The sequence below is a fragment of the Melopsittacus undulatus genome, chromosome 8, assembly GCF_012275295.1.
Source record: "Melopsittacus undulatus isolate bMelUnd1 chromosome 8, bMelUnd1.mat.Z, whole genome shotgun sequence".
NCBI classification, from domain to species: domain Eukaryota; kingdom Metazoa; phylum Chordata; class Aves; order Psittaciformes; family Psittaculidae; genus Melopsittacus; species Melopsittacus undulatus.
In genome coordinates this window covers 34949149-34968167 of record NC_047534.1, presented here as the reverse complement: position 1 = coordinate 34968167, position 19019 = coordinate 34949149, and the positions used below count along the sequence as shown (strand labels likewise).

Below are 19019 nucleotides of genomic sequence, written 5' to 3'. Positions count from 1 at the left end.
TTCTCTCTTCAGCACAACTAGCAATGGTTTCACAATGAATCCCTAGAAGAGTATCAGTAACAGTCTTGCAAAATTAGTCCTAGAATTCAGAGGCACAGATTTACCTGTTCCTGTAAGTGATTGCTGCATCTGCCACTTGCTAAGGTTCTAACCAGTTTCAGAGTCTATAATCTCCCTGCCCTTATTTCTGCAGGTCACAGCCACATCCTGCTGAGGATGCTGGAGAACAAGTGTATAACTCTTCCTTGAGCTGTACCAAGCCACCAAAAATGAATGATTTTAAGTGGGGAGAAAAAGTAACAAAACACATTGATGTAACTTGATAATATCCTATAAAATTTCCAGTATTCTCCCCTTTATTCTGCAAAAGTCAGGCATACAAAATCCAGAGCTTCATAACAGTTTTTTTGAAATCTGCATTGGAAAGATACTAAAGCAACAGTAATGTGGTGCAGCTGAAAAAGGAACTGAGCTAGTGACCCCCAACTTGGAGCCTAGCTCTGAGAGGTTCAAGTATAAAGTGTGATAATAAAAACTTCTTAAGGCTGTACTTTGAATAAAAACATGGGCTCCTGTGGTAAGAGCTGACCCTGGTGATCTGTTGTTTTATCAGATTCTTGGCTGGTAACAACGAATTCCAGGATGCTCCAGCTCCCTCTGCCACACAATTCCCTTCGATTCAGTTGACAGGAAAAATGAGCCTTTTTCTCAATGTGAAAGCGGGTTGTGGCATCTGCTTCCTTGAATTTGGCTGGCACGTCTTTTTGCTCACCTCCTGATTCACTGCTGTCAGAATAGTGAGAATATCTTCACCTCTGCAAAAAGAGAAGTATGTTTTGTAGTAGGAGGCAGTTAACATCAGAAAAATTACCACATTCTCATTTATCTTGATCTATACAAGTGCTAATGGCTCCTGTTCTAAACAGGCTTCAAAGCAGTTAGCAAAGCTGCTGTGAACAATCTGCATGGTGTTGTTCTGTCCTACGTTAGTTTTTACTTTGAGCAGAGTGTTCCCACTGCATATCATCTCCATATCATCCCACTGCATATCATCTCTGCATCCAAATCAACTCCTGTCATTCATAAGGCAAATACAGGTGTTGTCAAAAAGTCTATGGAAACACTTACTGAGGACAGCTGTGCTCCAAGTGGTGGCATAATGCCTGGATGTACCAGGTCCCATGGTATGGGCTTCTGTAGGAAACGTAATCTTGCAGGGTAGCCATGCCCAAGAGGAAGTCTGCCTCTGTGGGGATGCACTCGAGCTGAAATCTTGCATCTGGTTCTACAGAATCATCTGGCTCTTTAGAATCTGTTTCTATGTTCACACCTTCCTGGCAAGAATCACCTTGGCAGGCCTGAACAAAAAAGACTTTTGGCTTTCCAGCAAGTGAGTAGCAATTCTGCCCAGTGAAGGAAGCGGTTAGCTCCCGGATAGGTACTTCCTGCCCATCAACACCAAATATCATGCCTTTTTTCCCATGAGACAGGATACAGCAAACAAAACAGTCTTTGTCCTTGTGGTCTTCGCACCGGTACATGTTCACAGTCTTACGGATTTCTTCTGCAGTGAGATCTCTATATTCTGCTATTGTAAAATGAAGCTTGCTAAAGACTCTCTTCAGAGCCCCTGTAAAGTAAACAGAAAGGGAATTGGAGCCATTTCATTATATGAAAGTTGGATTCTGTGACTGCAAATTGCATTTCCATAGATAAACCTTTGTTTGAAATCCTGCTACACCACTACTCAGGTAGCTGCACTCCTCTGAAAATAATCTAGTAATCTACTAATCACATCTCTACTGCCTTCCCCCAACTCTTATTAAAAGGCTTCCTCCCAATCTTGCCTCTTACTCTGCCTGAAAAGTTCTGTAAGAGCTATTAAACAAGCTGTGTGTCTTTCCCCACCCATGTTACAGCTAGTCCTTTCTCTCAAGAGGACAAACTTTGCACTCTGATTCTTGAATTAACTTGCAGTTCAATTCAACCAGCTCCTTGATGGCTTTTCTCTCTTGCCATAGATAGTGCAAATACATCCATCTCTTAGCCCTAGGACCTGCAACGAGCTATGCTGCTGCAGGACAGCCTACTAAAATCAAGGCCCCTGAATAGCAACGTTAAAGTCCCTAAATTCCAACATCCCCCTTCTTTGACCACTAACCCCCAGTTCTGGTTCAGCAGCAAATCTGTTTGTGATTCCATGAATTGCAGAGGTAGTACACATAAGGCTGATATAGAGCTAGACCAGCTTGTAAAGTCCAGGCTGAGGTTGCTGCTTAAGACTGCAATAAACTCAGCACAACTGCAAAACGATAGTGATTTTTTCTGAGTCAGTCAGTAAAAGCTTGACAAATGGATTCAGTTTTGTCTGCACAGGCAACAGAGCTGACTCAACTTCTACAACGAACTTATCCTACAGAAGGATGAAGACTGAAATTCAGACCTTTAATACAGAAAAAGGAATGAGGTTGCTATTTTTGAAGCTATGCAGACTTATCTTTAATGTTCACTATACCTGCATCAACATCTGTCCCAGTCCGATCTTTCATGCCTTTGAGTTCTGGCGCTCTTTCCCTGGCTTTTTTGAAACTGTGATTATTCAGGATGAGGCACACTCCCCGGGGCCGGCTGGTCATTTTGTAAGCTTGAACCTGTTGAAAAGAATGACCAGTAGTGAAAACCCCTGCAGTCTCCTCCAAGTACTTTTGCACCCTTGCTGATGGCACAGCGGGGTAAAGAGAAAGCCAGCTGGCTTTTCCCTAGGTAGGCCTCTCTATACAGCTTTGCTCCCAGGATCTGTCAGTGCACTGCCCCACCGCCTCTGGGAGTCTCTGCACAGCATGACAGCACCCCTCAGCCCCACAGTCATGCTCAGCCCACATGGGTGCTGCACTCACCCACTTTTCCATGCTCAGCCACCTGCCAGCTATGTATTTCCTGGTATAATGAACTCAGCCTGTCCTGCTGTCCTTGTGAATGTTTCTCAAGTTCTAACACTGCAGCAGCCTGTGACTGAGCTTCAGAATAAAGGTTGCTACAGAGTGGTGGGTTTTTTTTTTTCTAGACACTGCTTTTAACAGCTGGGCTTAAAACAACTGTTCACCTCCTAGAGGGACAATCACTTCTAAGACAAAATTATGTTTCTAAGAAACTGACTGGCTTACCTGGGAAGATTCATTCCGTCTGTCAGGAGAATCAGGTGCCACAGATGACGCCAGGTATCCGGCATGGGCTGAACACAGATGAAAAATTTTTAAGTACAAAATGTAGGGCTAGAGGTAGAAGAGAAGCTCTGTTCCTGTTCTCCATCCTCCCAAGTACCTCTCAGGGTAAAAGTTTCTCTGAAAACTGAACTGTGTTTGAACAACTATTCTTGTTAGCTATAAACCACTAGACAGTCAATTAAAAGGGAGTCAAATGTATTGTGATCCGTGAATAAGTGGATGCTCATCAGGTTTTAGAGAGGCACCTGTGTGAAGAAGATGCCAGTGGTGTAGTCCAAAAGCTGAAGAGCGTAAAACCTAAACATTATTTTTTTTGAGTCTCAATTACCTTCAGTGCCTGCTGGGCTGCCCCTCTGTGCTTCTGTGACAACCATCTCTTCTTCACCTGGAAAGTATTCATTATTAGTCCTGTGTGACACCCAAGAGGCACTGCAAGAATAACTATGGGAAAGAGGCCTTTTGTTTTACCAAATTTTAATTCATACTCTTCAATTGTCTTCAACAGGCTGATGCCAATTTCTGCACAGAGACTCTTCAGGACACCTAGGTTGTCTTCTCCCAAAATCCCCTTCTTCTCCATCTCAGTGAAAACGTCAAGCATTGTCTGGGTAATCAGAAAAGCAGTTAATTCTTAGAGCACATCCATCCTGCACTGTGAGGGAAGTGGCAGCATGTGCACCTAAGCTTTAATGTACTGTAGCAACCACCTTGACCAATGGCAAAAGTGGCTACAACCATGCAAGTATGGTGCAGAGATTGCTCTGAATTAAAAAGGGGACAGGAGCTCTTGGTAAAGAGTGAGTGGCAGAGCACAGTGGTCACCCAAGGATCTACCAGAACAGCTATCACTAGATAGTTACAATCTCTCCTTTAAGAAAAGAGGGAAAATGCTACCAGGGTTTCATTAGACAGAAAAGACCCAGGAGTCAGAAGTGCAGACTGAGATAGTAGAAGAGCAGCTGATTGCCCGCAAAGCTGTTTGTAAACTCCAAGTTTTCGGGCCTTAGCCTTGGTAAGGATCTGTTATTTAGATCTGTGTTTTCCAAGTTTGAAAACAAAAAGAATAAAAGCATGAAGTAACAGCCACAGTGACCGATTTTCTGTGTCTGAGAATGGCTTAAAAAGCAGCCAAAAGTTGGGCAAGATGAGTGAATATGCTCATCAGTCTTCCATTGATCAAAGCCACTGAGCCCTAAAGCCCTATGTGGTGCTTGGATGTGAAGGCTACTCTGCCTGGTGCTGTGCTTGCCTGTGCTCTCCGGGCCTTGACACTGCTGCAAAAGCTACACAGAACACTGGCACAGGCAGGTCCCATATGCACCAGAGAGCTGATAATCCCTTTCCAGGTGCACCCTTCTCTAATGATGTTTTCATCATAAGAGGGACACCACAAGAAAAGTGATGATCATTCCCCTCACAGCAACCCAAAGGCATCTCCGGATTATAATACTCATTTTAAAAAAGAGGGAGCAGGGAGGAGAGAATGTTAAAGAATTCTTACAGCCTGAGGGATTAGCCGGCATTTTGGTAGTTCTTGCCCCAAAAGAAACTTGAAAGACTTCAGCTCATATTCAGTGATGTCTTCTGACAGCTGAAAGAGCAGGTATCTAGAAAGAGAAAAGGAGCACACTGTTTCATCTTGTTCCCAAGATTGACCCATAGCACAGTTTAACTCCGTGCTATTTAACCCCTTTAACCTTCCACTTCCGTCTTCTGCTCAGGTACAAACGACTCTCTCTTATCTTTTAAAATGGGGGACGTGGCTCCCGGCACAGCCTGAAATCAAACCATTCTCAGCTGCAGTGAAAAAGATCTCAGCTTTCCTGAAATCAAAACCAGGCTGAAACGTCCTGGAGTGGAGACCAGCCTCGCACCCAGCCAGCGGTGCCCCCGGGCAGGGAGAGGGAGGCCTTTGGGGCTGTTCAGTATGTCAGAAAGGTGCAGCTTTAGTTTTCTGCCTTTTACTGGGCAGAAACTTCAACTTTCCCCATGGCTTGTACCTGCTTTCCCCTGGAAGATGTTTTCTTGCTCCCGACCCTTAGCCTGGCGTTCCTGCCGTCAGTAAAGGCTCACGCTGAGCACACAGCAGCAGGGCAGCCGGTCCCACAGGGCGCTGCCAGGGGAAGCTCAGCCCGGCCCCGGCCCACCGGTCACTCACCTGTAGGGTGACACTTTTGCCCGGCCTGGGATCTGGAGCTCCCTCTCCATCTCCTGCCGGCTGGTGCCCAGGTGGGATTCCAGGACGTCGATCCGACGGATCCGATAGAGCAGCTCCTTCAGGAAGAAAAGGTTCTCCTCCTCGATCATGCCTTTTTCCTGCAGGGCTTCGAAGAAGTCCTGTGCCTTCTGGATGGCTTCCAGCTTCCTCATAGGAATGTGTCCGCGGCTGAGGAACTTGAGAGCCGTCAGGTCTCCCTCGCCCAGCTCCTCGCTGACCACCAGCAGCCGCCGCCTCGGGAAGTCCATGGCGGCACAGGGCCGAGCCCCGCGGTAGGGGCGAGGCCTCTTCCGCCCGCCGGCGGGATGGGCCGGGCAGGAGGCGGTGCTCGGGCGGTGCAGCTCTCCTCCATTGGGAGCATCAGACAATGAGAGTGGAAATCCCCATAGCTCGGTTCAGGGACTGCGCGCCCGGCAGAGGGGGTTCTCCCAGGCGCAGTTTAGCCCCTCCTTCCCCCGCCGCTCACACTCATGGAGCGCTGTTTATGCCCGAATCTGTTCTCGAGAAAACCGAACCTGGCAGTGCGGGGCTCAAGCTCTCACTTCGGCCCAAGCTCTTCCTGCAAGCGCCTCTCCCTGGTCTAAAGGCACAATTCATTGCCCTTTCAATAGGGGGGAGAAGCTTGTAAGGCCACGGACCTGACTTACTTTACAGGAGCTAGCATGCCCTCAAGACAAGTTAAAACAAGTTCTTCCTAGTAAATAGGCCGCAGGAGGTACAGATCCTTCTCTGTGCACTCATGTACCGGGGCAAATAAAGCCTAAACACAAAGCAGTTGTAAATATATATATATAAATAAATATATAAATATAGCATATATAAAACTAGTAATAAAAGATCTAAGCTAAGGCCAGAAAACACATCCATAATGATGTTCCACCTATCTAGAAATGTATTTCAGTTTTTACCCACCTTAGGGACCTGGGGAATTCCTGTGGATGTCAAAACCAGAACAGACACAGTAAAGGAAAGGCACAGTTACAGAAAGGACACAAAATTACTCACTGGAAATTCCCAAAGACCTCAACTGCATTTTTTAGCACATTGACCGGAAGCTGTTGCAGATTAAACTTGCCATTCTCTGTTCATAACTTCGTCTATCTCTAGTGAAAAGAAACAGATCTGAATGACTTCCATGAGGACGTGCTGATCTTAGTAGGGGTCAGAACAAAAAGGGTAACCATCAAGTGCTAAACACCCAACAACTGGCATAGCTTAATCTCCTAAATGGTGTGTATCTTCTTTCCACTTCTCCCTGGCCTGCAGGAAATCTTACAGACCACAGACATAGCCAACAGTTCAACTGAATGTCACACCACTTTGAGAGCTAAGAGTGTACCTTTCTATAGATGGTGGGAAAACACATACTTCCAGCAGCCCCTGTGATGGGAGAGGCCAGCAGTAACCTGAACACAGGCAGGCTCCTGACTTGTACCACTAACCCATCCCAAGAGCAGCACATTAACAACTCATCCTAAACATATTACCATGGACAGAATTACCAACTTCCCATGGTAAGTGGGTGCAAATAGGTCTCTGTGAAACTGATGTTAAACTGAACAAGTAGGTAGCAAGATACAAATGACCGGGCAGATATTCATGCTATTGAAAACATTATTTCTGCCTCTGCACCTAACAGTCCTCCTGAACACTCTTCTAAGAGTTTCCCTTTTCAAACAGCATCACTCTGGTTTTGCTTGCTTTCAGCTTAAGCAGAACTTCAACTCACCAATGTCACTTTCCTACCAATCTTCTGACTCAACTTTTTTGGCAGTGCTTCTGCTGGCTGAAAACAAGTCACAGGATTTAGTGCCAGGATTGTTCTGTTGCAGCATTTGGTTTTTCAGCCAGGACTTAAAGGAAAGGGAGTCCCTGCCCAGGGCAGGGGAGTTGGAACTAGATGATCTGAAGGTCCTTTCCAACCCTAACTATTCTATGATTCTATGACAGGCAAAGTAACTAGCTGAGGGCCTTCAGGGGGAAAAGGTGATGGCCCATCCCTGTTCTTCAAGTTGTGCTATGGAGGAAAGTCAGAAAATTGCAGATCCAGCTTCCTTCTTACCTCTCAGTTCTGTGGGAGGGCCACAGATCCATGCAGGAATGTATCAGCCACAGGTGTGTGTGAGCCTACTTTTGCTCAAAACCATAAAACTGAAAATGTGTTTTCTCCTTCTTTGACCACTGCATGAGCTACATATAAATTCACGATATGGTTTCTTCCTGTAGTCCTTTAGAGGTTTTCAACAGGGTTTTATCTCCCTTCTAGGAGGTCTTCATCAGCAGGCAATAATGTTAGCTATGGAAGTGGCCTGAAACAAACTCCCATGCCATCATGGTGAGTAGAGAGAGATGGGTAAGGAGAATCGTATTTGTATTGTGATTCAACTGTGTATTACAATTGCTAAATTATGCTTGTGTTAGGATTTCAGCATGCTGCCAGATCACTCTGCTAAATCAAAACCTCATGTAGCACCAAATATACCAAATAAGTAAATTTGACATCCAGCTCCTCCTCAGGTGGAATATCTGAAGGAACTTGGTCTGACAGTACTGAACTCTTAAACAGAGAAATAGGAAAAACCAGAAATGCTGTAGATTCACAACTCCACTACTGGAGCAGCTGCCATGTTCCAGTAAGTTTCTCCTAGAGGAAACAGTTATTTCATTTAAGCTGTATTTCCTTATCATAAAACAACATTTACAAATCTAATTGCTAACTTCATATCAAGGTCTCATTTATGAAAATGTTATAAAAATGTAAATGAATTGCTGTCACATTTCCTAAATGGTTAACCAAATGTCAGCCACAGAACTGTATCATACCTGGCAACACCTGCTAACTCTTGCCATACACGGCACTCTCCTTTACATAGATACGAGCATTACTTTTGATGAAACCTGTGTGAGCAGAGCTGTGATTCTAAGAACAGGCATCCTCCCTTTTACTTGGAAGATGAGAAGGGATAAGGGGAACAATATGGAACTGCCAACACATTGTGTGGAATTAGGAGAAGTACAGTTTCACCTCAAGAACACAAGAAGGGTTGAGCAAAAACTCCTGCTTTATGGGTACACATGGATTTAAAAAAAACACTAAAAAAAGGCAGAAATTACAAAGTGTCTCTAATCATCCTTTATCATGTTATAAACTCAAAAGGAATACAGCCATTAGAATCCCATACAGCTCCCACACACCACCTGCAAGATGACAATAGCCTCACTGGCATCAGCTGCCATTATTAGAAGGTGCTGAACTTAAGACTTATTCTTTCCAACCATCTCTCCAGCTGCTAATGAAGGGATATCAATATACTACCCCTTGGGGTGGCTGCCATCGAATACTTCAACATAAGCAAAATAAATACTTCTGCTGACATAGAAGTGTTTGCCATGCTGACTGTCTCTCAGTCAGCTTCATCCAAAAGAGAAACACACAAAGGTAATGTGAAAACCAACAGTATTACAACAGAAATAGCAGTCCACAGGAGCTAGAGTCAGTTACCAGCGGGAGAAGGCATCTCAGAGCAGTGACCTAATTCTGCTGCTCTGCTCTGGTGAGACCCCACCTGGAGTACTGCATCCAACTCTGAAGTCCTCAGTACAGGAAAGATACAGACCTATTGGAGAGGATCCAGAGAAGAGACACAAAAATGAACAGAGGGCTGGAGCAACTCTCCTATGAGGAAAGACTGAGAGAGGTGGGGTAACAGCCTGGAGAAGATTTCAGGGAGACCTTATTGTGGCCTTTGAGTCCTTAATAGGAGCCTATAAGAAAGATGGGGCGAGACATTTTAGCAGGGCCTTTTGCAACAGAATGAGGGGTAATGGTTTTAAACTAAAAAAGGGAGATTCAGGCTGGATGTGAGGAAGAAATTCTTTACAATGAGGGTAGTAAAACACTGGCATGGGTTGCCCAGAGAGGTGGTGGATGCACCATCCCTGGAGACATTCAAGGCCAGGCTGGATGTGGTTCTGGGCAACCTGGTCTAGTTGAAGATGTCCTTGCTTGCTGGTTTAGATGACCTTTGAATGTCCCTTCCAACCCAGACTATTCTGTGATTCTGTAATTTTGCAGTGGAGTGGAGCCTTCCTTCCAGAAGTTAACAGCTATTCAAAACAGGCTGTCCCCTCTGAGAGAAAACACAGTCAAGAAATCTAACTATTAAAAAACCTAAACAGCACCGCTGTTAAGTCAAGTAAATTAAAACCAAGGGAAACCAAATATTTGGGGGAAAAGCACCAAACTGGTATTATCATAACCATCTCTTCTTTCTTTGGTCCTTCTGCACAAGCATGTTATTTTCCATGAAAAATTACACAGCTTCCAGAGACAGCCAATGATTCACCTGTGGCTAAGTCAGTTACAATCTTGCACATGCTCCCTGGGAAGGGATCAGCATTCTGAATCTATCTGTTCTTTTCTGCAGATTTCAGGGACTTACAACGTGGACAGAAACAGGACTTCTGTTGCATCTAATAACTCCTAAAAAAATCATTACACTTGCAGGTGCTTCCTCACTTGAAGTGCAGATTGAACAGACTCCACTGCTATGCAGGACAGAAAGTCAGATCTGTACTCCCCTGTGGCCTTCCCAGACTGCTGCAGATCCAGGTTTCAGGAGACTGATTAAACATGGGAATTGGAAAATTTAGATCCAATGGCCCCCTTGAGTGACTGGGGCCAAATACACAGATCGGAATAACTTCGCTTGCAAATTCCTTTCCACATGAAAGCCCATTCCAGATGTGATTCCTAACCAAGTGTGTTCTTATTTTTCTCCATTTTGACTGACTGACATTATGGAATTTGGAAGATCAGTTGCTTCCATAGGGTTCATGTTATCTTTGGCATCTGCTTCCATCCATTTAAATCTTTTCTTCCCACTTCCTTGCTCACTTCTGTCAGGATGGTGAGGAGATCCTTGCCACTTGAACAAAAAGTGAAGAAACATTACATTGAAATACACGGTATTTGCAGCTAAGCCAAGAAGCTGATCTATGTTTGGTCCAATAAAATGCTATCTCAGGGAAGGCTAATATCTTCCTCTCACCCTGCCTGTCCTGAAACTGCACACTCTAATGTGTAACCACTGGTTTCAATGTGTCTGGGGGAATAAAAGCGTTCTCCATGTAGCATCGCTTTCCCAGCAAATACAGTCCCCTACTTTGGTTACAGTCGGAAGAGCACACTAAGGTGAGACAGACTCAAACCTATGCTTTCTACTAAATTCTACATGCCCTCTTCTGGAGAAAGTGATGTCTGAAGAGAAATTGTGTTTTCTGAATTGAGTTTACGATGGGGACAGGAGGGAGGCAACAATGAAAGTTATGACTAAAGAACACTGATTTTTTTTCATCCGTTTAATCACTTAACAAATCTGCCTCCCATCAGGTTTCACTGGAAGAAAAATCATTTATCACCGAAAAAATATTAAAACACATGCACACACATACACACGCTTGTTTATAGGCAGTGTTCCAGCATTACACCCCAGATTCTGTCACAGGTGAACCAAGGGAATTCACTTATGCTTTGGTTCATCTCTAGAATAGCAATGCCTAGTTCCAGAACAATTACTGCAGGTGAAAAGCATTATATAGCACAAATGCAAAACACTGCTGCTTCAGCACAGCATGCTTATGAATGTATGCCTGCAGCACCCCAAATGTACATGGATTAAAATCAGTAATTACTGTGGGCAAAGCAACTTAATCTTTTCACACAGGCACTTCCAGTGTTTGTATAGCGATAGCACTTGTAGTGTTCCACTGTAGCCATGCCAACCAGAATATCAGCCTCATCAGGAATGGAAATCAGAGGCGTAGCATCCATCTCAAGATGGCCATAAAAGTCTTCTTTTACTATGACAGGTAGGTGATCTCCAGAGCCTTGGCAAACCTGGATGAAAAACAGCTTGGGTTTGCCAGCAAGAGAAGGGCAATTGGATCCACTGAAGCAGGCAACTAAATCTTTAATATTTACAAACTGATCATCAACACCTTTTATTTTGTCTTTTTCACCATGGGAAAAAATGAAGCAAGCGAAACAGTCCATGTTACTATGATCCTTTTCACTGTATATTTTAACTTTCTCATATATTTGCTTTGCTTCTAGATCCATGTGCTCAACTGTCTCAAACTGAAGCCACTCAAAGACCCTCTTCACAGCCTCTAGGAAAAAAAGCCAAAAGGCACTTGTTAAACAGTGACAACAAAGATGCTGAAACATCAGTTGTTTGTGTGATAATCATATATTAGCAGGTGTTCATATCCCAGCAGTAAACTCACTTGACTCTTACTTAGCCTGCCAAATCTGATTAGAAAAACCCAAATGCCTGTTTTTTAACACAATTGGGTTAAGCATCACACTATCTAAAAAAAAAAAAACTAACCCAGGTTTCAGATTATCTAATTGGCAAAAACTAGTAAAGTTTACAATGTTAAAGCAAGCTTTAACTGTGCACTGCCTAATAAACTCAGATGCTTAAGAACAACACCTAGCAGCTTAAAGAGATAACTTTAGAATGACAAATTCTGCAATCTTAAGTGCAGTAGGTGCCTCATCCTGTGAGAATGATCAATGCAGCAAGAAGGAAGGGAGAGTAACCCTCTAACAAATGTTATGCACACTTATCATCAAATGTAGAGTAAATGGTTGTATGGGTAGTGAGAAAGTAGCTGGGAAGCAAGTAGCTTGTAGACAGGCTGGATGGAGCTCAAATACCAGTGATGTGTGCTTTTATGAAACAGATTTTACTTTAAGATAAATTTTTGTTTATTTTAAAAGAGACTCTTGCAAGAAGACAGGCTTTAAAGAAAATTATAAAGCGGTAGCATTTGAGCATTAAAAAGAATTTAAGGACTTAAAAACTTAACTCCATAATAACTAAGAATTAAAAACAACCAAAAAAGTGAAAAGGCGGAATAACAATGCCTCCTTCACTGTTTGGATGACGCTTCTTACCTAGAGCAGAAAACAGTTCCTTCTTTTAAGCCATCAGCTGAACTGTTGGAAGTGGCACATTTCTGATTTCTACAGTGACTGTCACTCCAGTTACTCTGGAGGCAAAGGAACTCAGTGGACATGAATCTTCTTCACAGGAAACCTTAGATAATTCTTTCAGAGAAAGAAACAAACTAGTAACTAGATTAAAAAAGGGTTTACCTCCATCTTCAATTGTTCCTTGTCTGACTTCACACATATTTTGAAAAATGTAGTTGTTCAGAATCACACAGTAACCATGAGGGTTATTTTTCATTTTATATGATTCCACAGAGTGTAGAAACAAAGAAGGCGGATAAGAAAACAGTGCCAAGCATCCAAAAGAGAAATATGCTATACACAGGTTGTTGGCTCTTCATGTCCAAGCACAAAAAAATCATAAATGCCAAGATACAAGAAAGGAAAAGCCTAAAAATAAAAGCTAGCTACAGGAGAGAGACATCTGCTTTGTCTTTCTGAATCCTCACTCTGCTTTGCAGTCTGTGGTTAGGTTATGATTTTGGCATGGGAGAAAGCAAGTATCCAGAAAGATAAGTTTACATGTGCAGAGGAAAAGTTCCTGCACCTTACCATTCCCTCTGAGAGTCCTGGTGGGTTTCTAGTGAGGTAGCAGATTCTGTTGTTCCCTTACCATCTGTCCAAGAGTATCCTGACCAGGACTTCAATGTCCCTGTCTCCATTATTCTTAAGATCAGTTTTCTTCACACAACAGCTACTCCTTCATTTCTTGCCTAAAAGATTGCTGACAGGCAGGTCCTCAATAAAGGAACAAGGGTTGGTGTTGTTTTGAAATGAGGAGCTCTTACAAGACCTCCATATGAAGCCAGAATCCCTAGCTTTCAGCTCTTCCACCTTGCTTAGTCTTAAGAACTTATATTCCCCCCTTCCAGAACTTGGATAAATATTTTAAAAAAAACATTGAGGTATTTCTCACCAGGTGTCGTGTCTCACTCTCTGCTGGTCTCGCTGGATGCACAGATATAGGCACTGGATACTGGAGGTTTTCCTTAGAATCATTTTCTGAAAGGGAGAAGATAAACAGAATATTTTAAGTCTAAAACCACAACTCATCATTTTGTAGAGCTGGGCCAAGCAGGGGTCCAGTTTCACAGACTGCTGGTGACTGCAGCTCTGCACAACTGTGTTCTTCTTCTCTGCTCTTTTACTGGTAGCAAGATCCAGAGAATAAAGGGCTGAATGTGAGTAAGCACCCCAGGCAAGCCATTCGCTACCATCTCCATTATGGGATATGTAAGTAAAAGAGGAGAAGCATTTTTGTACAGTGATACACTACAGCTAGTTTGTTTACTTCTGATGCCATTGTCTTGCCTCCAGAGAGCTCTACTGTTTGAGTGGACACACCAAAGATATACCAGTATAACAGAAGACCTCCTCAAAGCAACAAAACACTTCTTTGAACACAAGTGTCTGAAGTAAGCGAAGAAAACAAACCAATGACTCTGAAACAAAGGAAACTTTTTTTTTGCCCTTTTACAAGTTACGCATATGTATTTAAATGGAATTTAATTGTCAAGGCATCAAGAACTGTAAGACATATTCTTTTTCTGCTTATCAAGGGGGACAAAACAATAATAGCAAGACTAAAAATACGTTCCCCTGACAAAGGGCTTGGCAGTTTTCTTCTGCTCTTTTACAGACACCAGCACAGGCCAGCGGTGCTAAGGCATGCTGGGGAAACTGCCTGGTATCTCTGCATTGATGTGTCTAAGGAACACGTGACCGGAGTCATCCAAAAGGCAGTTCTGAGGAAAAAATTAGTAGGTCTCAGCTGTTGTTGGTTGACACATCCTGTTTCCCAAAAAGGGAAGACCTGCTTGTGGGGTGAGAAGTCACCACCTTGGCTGCAACAGCCCACATATACTTAAGTCTTTGAAATCTCACCTCTAGTACAGAAAGTTAATGGTTACACGCTAGCTAATGGTTGTAAGTAGCAGAAAACTTCAGAAACCGCAGGTACCAAGAACCACTCTGCCTATCCTAAGATACTGTAAGGTCTCTCTCTTACCTCTGGACTCCTAAGCTGCCAAGGATGAAGCCACAAAAATCACACACACAGACACAGACACACACACACTAGCTCTACTCTTAAACAACAGGTTAAATAATTTACCTTTTTTTTGTTCTTCAAAGGTAACAATTTTTTTTGTTATGTCAGCTCTAAATCCTTTTAATATGACTTTCAGCATTGACAGGTCATCTTCTTTAATTAACACTTCTCTTTCCATTTCCAGTAAGACCTTCAACATTGACTGGTAAAACAAACACACATAACCCAAACTCATACAGAGACCGTCATTAAGTGTGGTATCAGACACTTCTGGACAAAGCAGAAGATAACATCATTATTCCCAGAGACTGACCAGCTAAAGAATGGGGTTTTTTTCCCCTTCAAACCTCATTAAAACAAGGGTTGGGATGCAATGCAACCAAAGAAAAACATGAGAGACTATACATTACGGACTGTAGTGATAGGACAAGGGGTAACAGGTTGAAACTTAAAGAGCAGAGGTCTAGATTGGATATAAGGAAGAAATTCTTTACTGTTAGGGTGGTGAGGCACTGGAATGGGTTGCCCAGGGAGGTTGTGAATGCTCCATCCCTGGCAGTGTTCAAGGCCAGGTTGGATGAAGCCTTGGGTGATATGGTTTAGTGTGAGGTGTCCCTGCCCGTGGCAGGAGGGTTGGAACTAGATGATCTTAAGGTCCTTTCCAACCCTAACTATTCTATGATTCTACGATTACTGATCATTATTTGCAATACAAGTATTAAACAAGTTCAGCAGATCTCTTAATACTTTTGTGGGGGAGTTAAAAAATGCTGTTACCCCAAATTACAACAGAAAAGTAAATGTAACCAGTGACACACAAGAATTTATGGCTGAACTCACATTAAAACTTGATTTTCTGTCTCCAAAACACTGTTTTTCCTCCAGCAAACATCATTCTTCCTAGATACAGCAGATGTGTGTCTTATAAACGCCAAGCAAAGACGAAAGGAAGAGAATGATGGATTTTGCAAGAAGGAAAGATGAGGAAGACAGGTGCTGCTGGGAAAATAGGAAACAGAAAGCAAAAAGGGCAGAGAAAAAATACAATGAGGAAAAAAGGGTCCATTCTTTTACACAGCACCTATCAGCTAACATCACAGTTGTTGCAACAACAGATTTTAGAGACAGCAGACTGCCTTCTCTTTCCTTTCTTACAAGACCTAGCAAACTCTTGAACTAGCCTTTCAAGAAACTTAGCGAGATCACTTGAGCAAGAACACTTTGCATACAGCATTGTCCTGGAGTTTGCTGTTGGGTATTTGTTTTCGGAGCAGGAACTTCACGCACTTTACATCTTCTAGAGTCAAGTCCTCTGCGATTCCATATAGCAGTTGCCTGGCAATAAAGAATAGAAAAAGTCTAATTAGGAAAGTTATGGGAAGTGAACACCACAATTACACATGTGAACTGCAAAATGTAAAACTCACAATGGCACATAGTGGTGTGACAATAAATACAATTCTGCTGGGATATTCATAAAACAGCAGCACAGACATAAAACAAGACAGTACACAACAGAACTGTTGTACATTTTGCATGCAAAGCTTTAATACTTCTCCGCTTACCTGTAGGCTGACACCATTGCCCTGCCTGGGATCTGAAGCTCCCTCTCCATCTCCTGTCGGCTAGAGCCCAGCTGGGATTCCAGGAGGTCGATCCTATTGATCCGGTAGAGCAGCTCCTTCAGGAAGGACAGGTTCCTCTCTTCGATCATGCCTTTCTCCTCCAGCTCTCTCAAGAAGGCCTTGGGCTCCTGGATGGCTTCCAGCTTCCTTAAGGGGATGTGCTCCACGCTGAGGAACTTCATAGCCGCAAGGTCATCTGCACCCAAAGCCTCAGATATGTCAAAAAGGAGTTTGTTCATGCCCATTTCACATCAAGATTTGGATCTAAACACAAATAGAAGTTGATCTGTCAGTAATAGTGCAACACATGGTTACAAAAGGTATCACACAATTTAGAAAAGCCTAAAATGATAACATGCAGTCAAAAGTACATCTGTGGACAGGGGCTGTCTTGCTATCATAGGTTTGATGCTTAGCTGCTGTTTTAGTTCTGGTTCGTTTTTTTTATGTTTGAAAGCAAGTGCCACTTACCAGTCTCTAATACAGAGTACATTGTAAATGAGACTGCCGAGTTTTACCCCTTAACACAGGTAAAGGTTTTACATCATAACAAACCTAAGAGTCCATATGAGTAAGTCTTCTAAGCTATCTGGCTTCTCCTTTCTTTATACACTGTGACCTTGGTTAGCACAGCTAAAGTACCTCTTCCTGCTTTGGATTATCTGCATCAAATCAAACTCAGTTGACAGCTCTCAATTTCTAATATTCAAATAAAATACAGGTCAGCATTCTGTTAGCAAGAGTGAACATAGAACTGAATCTTAAACCTTTGTCTATCAAAAACCTGATAAAACAGCAAAACATGCCTTGTGATAAAACATGTAATTCATGCTCTGCCCCCCCAATACTGTTTCCTTTCAGTTCATTCAAACTGAACTTTTAAATAGACTAGAATCCATACCATTCAGCCTGTATCACCACAAAAAACACTAGTACCTGAATGAATCATACGTGCTTAACCTCACAATTCAATGATCTCATATCTGACTGTATTATTTCTATACCCACACAGGAAAAAAGAATACTTTTTTGGTACCTAGTTATGAAATGATATTCTTACTCAGACAAATCATGTGTTTTGTCTAAGATACAAGGCATGTGCTTATAAAAAGTAAGTCTGTCTGGTAAAGGAGTTATCACTTTTATTTCTCAAAGGCTCTTTCAAGCCACAGAATTATCGCTATTAGAATGGACATGACACCTACACTCTCTATTTAAGGCTGTCTGTATATATAGAGAGCATACTAAATCAAAGTTCAATTGCTAATGTCTATTCTCTCCCATTCTACTAAATTAAAGACACAACAAGCAAACTGTTTAATACTAATACCACTATTAATAATAATTTCACATCACTTACATGGGAGGAATGGCTGCACTTCCTTGGATGATGATTTCCTATATTATGAAAAAGCCATCTATCAGTACCAAATTCAGTAGCAGTGAATACAGGGAACTGGAAGGCTAAACATTCCTTTGAAATTATTGATATAATACACTTCTCCACCTAAAGCAAATTCAAGCGGTAATAATTAACTTTTAGCATTTTCACCCTCTCTGAAGTATAGAATTCTGCCTCCAATGATAAGGTTCCGAGTATGACCTGCTGGCCACCATTATTTTCCTTGCAGCAGAAAACATATGATTAACAATGAGCATAGGTATCAGACACTGAGGCTTGTGAAGTCAGCATTCTGAAAAGACACAGCTAGGAGAGCCAAAACCTGTTAAAATTTTGCAAGGAAGACCAAATCATTCACTTATTTCCATCCATCCATCTTTACAAAATCAAAATTGTAACATACCCTTTGATATGATGAGGTGTGCAAATTCCTTCCAAAAAGTGTGTGCTAGTAACAGGTCAGAAAACGTGTGACTTATTTCACTCCAGGAGTTTTCCCTTTATCCAAAGGCTGGGAGCAGTGCACAGGGGCACGATCTGATCTTCAGGTCCAAAATGGTTCTGCTTCCGTGTTATCCCATGACTCACCGTCTCTCTCCCTGCATCAGTTCTTCTGTCTTAACTGAGTAAGAGTCCAGTTTCAGTTTGAAAAATGAAGCATGTTCTTTTTAGATGCAAGTTTCTCCCATCATGCTCCAGTTTCAAGGACCAGCCCTTCTGGCACTGCTCTTCCGCATTCTCTTTTCTGTTTCACTTCTTCTCGCAGCCTTCCCCAAAATGTTCCTCTCCTTTTGTGAACTTGGTCTCTCCAATTTTCCTCAGCTCTCCTGCATCCAAGTTTTGTCCCTCCAACTTCCTGTGGAGGTGTCTCAGTGACCCAAACTATTCCTTGCGAAGTAGCCTGTCAAAAATTCATCTCTCCCAGAAAGGCTGATCTTGAGGAAGTAAAAAGGTAAGGCTACTTGCCTACTCAGCTCCTGTAGTGACTGTGGCCTCTACTGGCACCAGGCAGGATAGACGTTCTCCTGCAGAAAAACTGAGTCAGGAGGGACTGCATACCAGAGACTCAAAAAGGTAACAAACCCCACTTTAAGATCATGATCTACCCAAGATACAAACTTCACAAACAGACTTTTACACTAGTTCCACTTGTATCTGTCTAAACAAGGCCTGCACAAGTCATAACCCTTCTTGAATTCTGTAGGTGGAGAGCATGCCCAAATGCATATGCTTCTGTAGAAAAGAAAACCAACCGCTTCTGTTTATTCGTTTGTTTGGGGCCGATTTCCTTCTGGCACAGCTCTACATTACCACAGATTACACAGCTATGTAATCTGCATTATGCAGTAACACTGAAGGTGTATACTGTGGATAGCAAGGAACAATCAATATCCAAGTTGCATAAAACCCACACACTTTCCCCAACACTTTCAAACTGCTACCTTAAAATACACCACAGGAGATCACACGGAAACATCC

General features: G+C 42.7%; 1 protein-coding gene and 1 pseudogene across 1 annotated transcript; both read right to left on the bottom strand.

The window, feature by feature from the left end:
• Nucleotides 1–315: 315 nt before the first annotated feature.
• On the bottom strand, nucleotides 316–5720 carry LOC101878842 (caspase-8-like). The gene is made up of 8 exons (XM_005144634.3): nucleotides 5383–5720; nucleotides 4726–4831; nucleotides 3693–3828; nucleotides 3553–3609; nucleotides 3165–3232; nucleotides 2516–2651; nucleotides 1129–1630; nucleotides 316–815 (listed from the first exon to the last, which is right to left on the bottom strand). Exons 1-8 carry the CDS (start codon nucleotides 5688–5690, stop codon nucleotides 680–682), a joined length of 1449 nt encoding a protein of 482 aa, XP_005144691.1. The 5' UTR covers nucleotides 5691–5720; the 3' UTR covers nucleotides 316–679.
• Nucleotides 5721–10056: 4336 nt separating this feature from the next.
• On the bottom strand, nucleotides 10057–18522 carry LOC101878669 (caspase-8-like; annotated as a pseudogene).
• Nucleotides 18523–19019: the final 497 nt, after the last annotated feature.